The sequence below is a fragment of the Mesitornis unicolor genome, unplaced genomic scaffold, assembly GCF_000695765.1.
Source record: "Mesitornis unicolor isolate BGI_N332 unplaced genomic scaffold, ASM69576v1 Scaffold49996, whole genome shotgun sequence".
NCBI lineage: Eukaryota > Metazoa > Chordata > Aves > Mesitornithiformes > Mesitornithidae > Mesitornis > Mesitornis unicolor.
The window spans coordinates 1-2,279 of NW_010191278.1; the positions used below are offsets into that span (position 1 = coordinate 1).

Below are 2,279 nucleotides of genomic sequence, written 5' to 3' on the forward strand. Positions count from 1 at the left end.
ACCGAGGGTGGCTTTGAGTGCCGCTGCCACCGAGGCTATGAGATGCTGGAGGGACACTGCCGGCGCGTCTCCCACTGCTATGAAGCACCCTGTGAGCACCTATGTGAGAACATGCCCGACAGGTACCGCTGCAGCTGCTTCCCTGGCTATGCTGTTGACCCCCAGAAGCCCACCCATTGCCTGCTCCACTGCAACCGCAGCCAGTGCCCGGCTGCATGCGACCCGCGCACCCTGTCCTGTGAGTGCCCCGAAGGTTTCTTGCTGGACCACGAAGCTGACGGCAAGCAGGTCTGCGTGGACATCGATGAGTGCGACATGAACTTCTGCGAACACAACTGCACCAACCACCCTGGCGGCTATGAGTGCCACTGCCATGACGGCTACCAGCTCCTTGACCAGAACCACTGTGTCGAAATCCTGGAGAAGGATGGGGAGGGAGCGTTCTCGGGGGATTTCGGTCCCGGACCCCAGACGCCTGTCCCCAGCCAGACTCCACCAAAGGCGGACCACCTCCACCCTGGCGTGCTGGTGGGCATGGCTGTGGGTGTCCTCTCCGCGGCCCTGGCTGTGTTGGCCCTGGTCTACCACCTGGTGAAGAAGCGCTGCAGACCTCCCGCCACCATAGATTACAAGTGCAGCAGCCCCCACGAAAAGGAGATGGGACTTCAGCCCGTTGCCTCAACGTGTCCTGCCTCCAGTCAGAAATTGTAGAGACAGCAGGCAGGATGGAGAGAGGGAGGTGGATGGAACTGGGTAACATTTACTTCCCCCCGACCCTGCCCTAACTTTTTTATGATATGGAGAATTTGGGAAAAGCTGGGATTACCCTTACTTCCAAAAATACTTGCTGCTTTCCAGCTGGCTCTTCCAATACTCTTGCCAGAGAGTGGGGAAGGTGGAAGACATGGAGTGCTCCAGTTCTGCTCCCTTCACAGGCAGCAGCTTTTTTTGGGGGGGGAGGGGAGAGGGCAAGGGCAAGGAAAAACTGTGCATTTGTTACAGAAGGGATGTCTCCATCTGGAGTAATTTAAATCCTCATCAGTGTGGGGCAAGAGCACACGAGCCATGGCCAGACGAGTCGTTGCAGACCACGGAAGGTCTCCTGGCCTCAGTTCCCCCCACCCTCAGCTGGGAAGTGTGCGACTAGGCTGGAGATGAGGATTTCCCTAAGGTAGCGAGAAGCTGGGATGCTCCTGCCTTTGTCTGGATTCAGTTTAGGTTTTTTTTAAACTGATGGGTTATGGAAGAAGGAGCAAAGATCTTGCAGTAAACACTTTGCCTCGCTCCTCTGCCCTCTGCCTAATTGGCAGAAGTCTCTGTTTTTATTCCATCCCCTATCTTTTTCTTCTCACCTCTGGCAGCTAAGCACTTTTCACCTTAAATCACTAGTGACAGCAGGGAATCTGCTAAATGTCATCACGAGGGCTAAAATGCCTGGTTTCTATTCCCCCTTACAGTTTTGGGGCTTTTTATAGAGAGGTGAAGAGGTTAAATGGGGATACCGAGAACTCCAGGGTAATTTTGTCCATGGTAAGAGAGGCTGTTTGCAGCGCAAGGGAGTCTCGTGTTCCTCACTCAGTTTCTTCCATGATTTTCTCCCATTGATGGGTTTGTTTTGGTTTTGGTTTTTTTTGTGTTTTTTGTTTGTTTGGTGTGTGTTTGGTTTTTTTTTCCACAAACCTGCTTAACTGACTCCTTCTGTCCACAGTTTTATTTTCCAGTTTTTCCTTTAGTCTTGTCCAGGGCTGAGTTCAATCCATGTTGAAGCTCACAGCAAAACTTTCTTGGGGGGGGCAAAATCTGAACCACTGCTTGCTTCCCAGCCACGGACTGGGGGGAAATATGGAAAACTATTTTGTGCATTTTTCCAGCTCCATAGTTCAGGGCAGGGGGAGGCAAGGGGCAGATCTTCAAAGCTGAGCTGGTGGGGCTGGGGGGTAGGGGTCCTTCTCCGGCAGCTGTGGTGGGGTGAAGCCGGCAGCTGTTGGTGAGGGCATGGGGCGAGCGGCAGAGCGGGTGCTGACAGCTTGATGCCCATGAATAGCCCTTACATGCTATCGTGCGGTGCTTCCTCTTCCCAATTTGCTAGAGCTACTTTGCAGTCTCCAAAGAAAAAAAAAAAGATAAGCGTATTGTGAACTGTATCTTTTCTAATGTAAATGGTTCAACCCACTGTTTTATACACCCGTCACATTTGTAAATACTTATTTATTTATTGGAAATATACCCTACGCAATGCACAATCACATGGTGATTTTGTGTGTAGACCAATAAAGCTT

The 2,279-nt window shown here is 51.8% G+C and overlaps 1 protein-coding gene across 1 annotated transcript; it reads left to right on the forward strand.

The window, feature by feature from the left end:
- The first annotated feature begins 111 nt into the window (after positions 1–111).
- LOC104542399 (thrombomodulin-like) lies at positions 112–711 on the forward strand. Its single transcript, XM_010186687.1, has one exon. It carries the CDS (start codon positions 112–114, stop codon positions 709–711), a length of 600 nt encoding a protein of 199 aa, XP_010184989.1.
- The last annotated feature ends 1,568 nt before the right edge of the window (positions 712–2,279 follow it).

Bases quoted from the DNA above. Each gene is read 5' to 3' on its own strand.
- LOC104542399 (XM_010186687.1), top strand. From the start codon at position 112: ATGCCCGACAGGTACCGCTGCAGCTGCTTCCCTGGCTATGCTGTTGAC.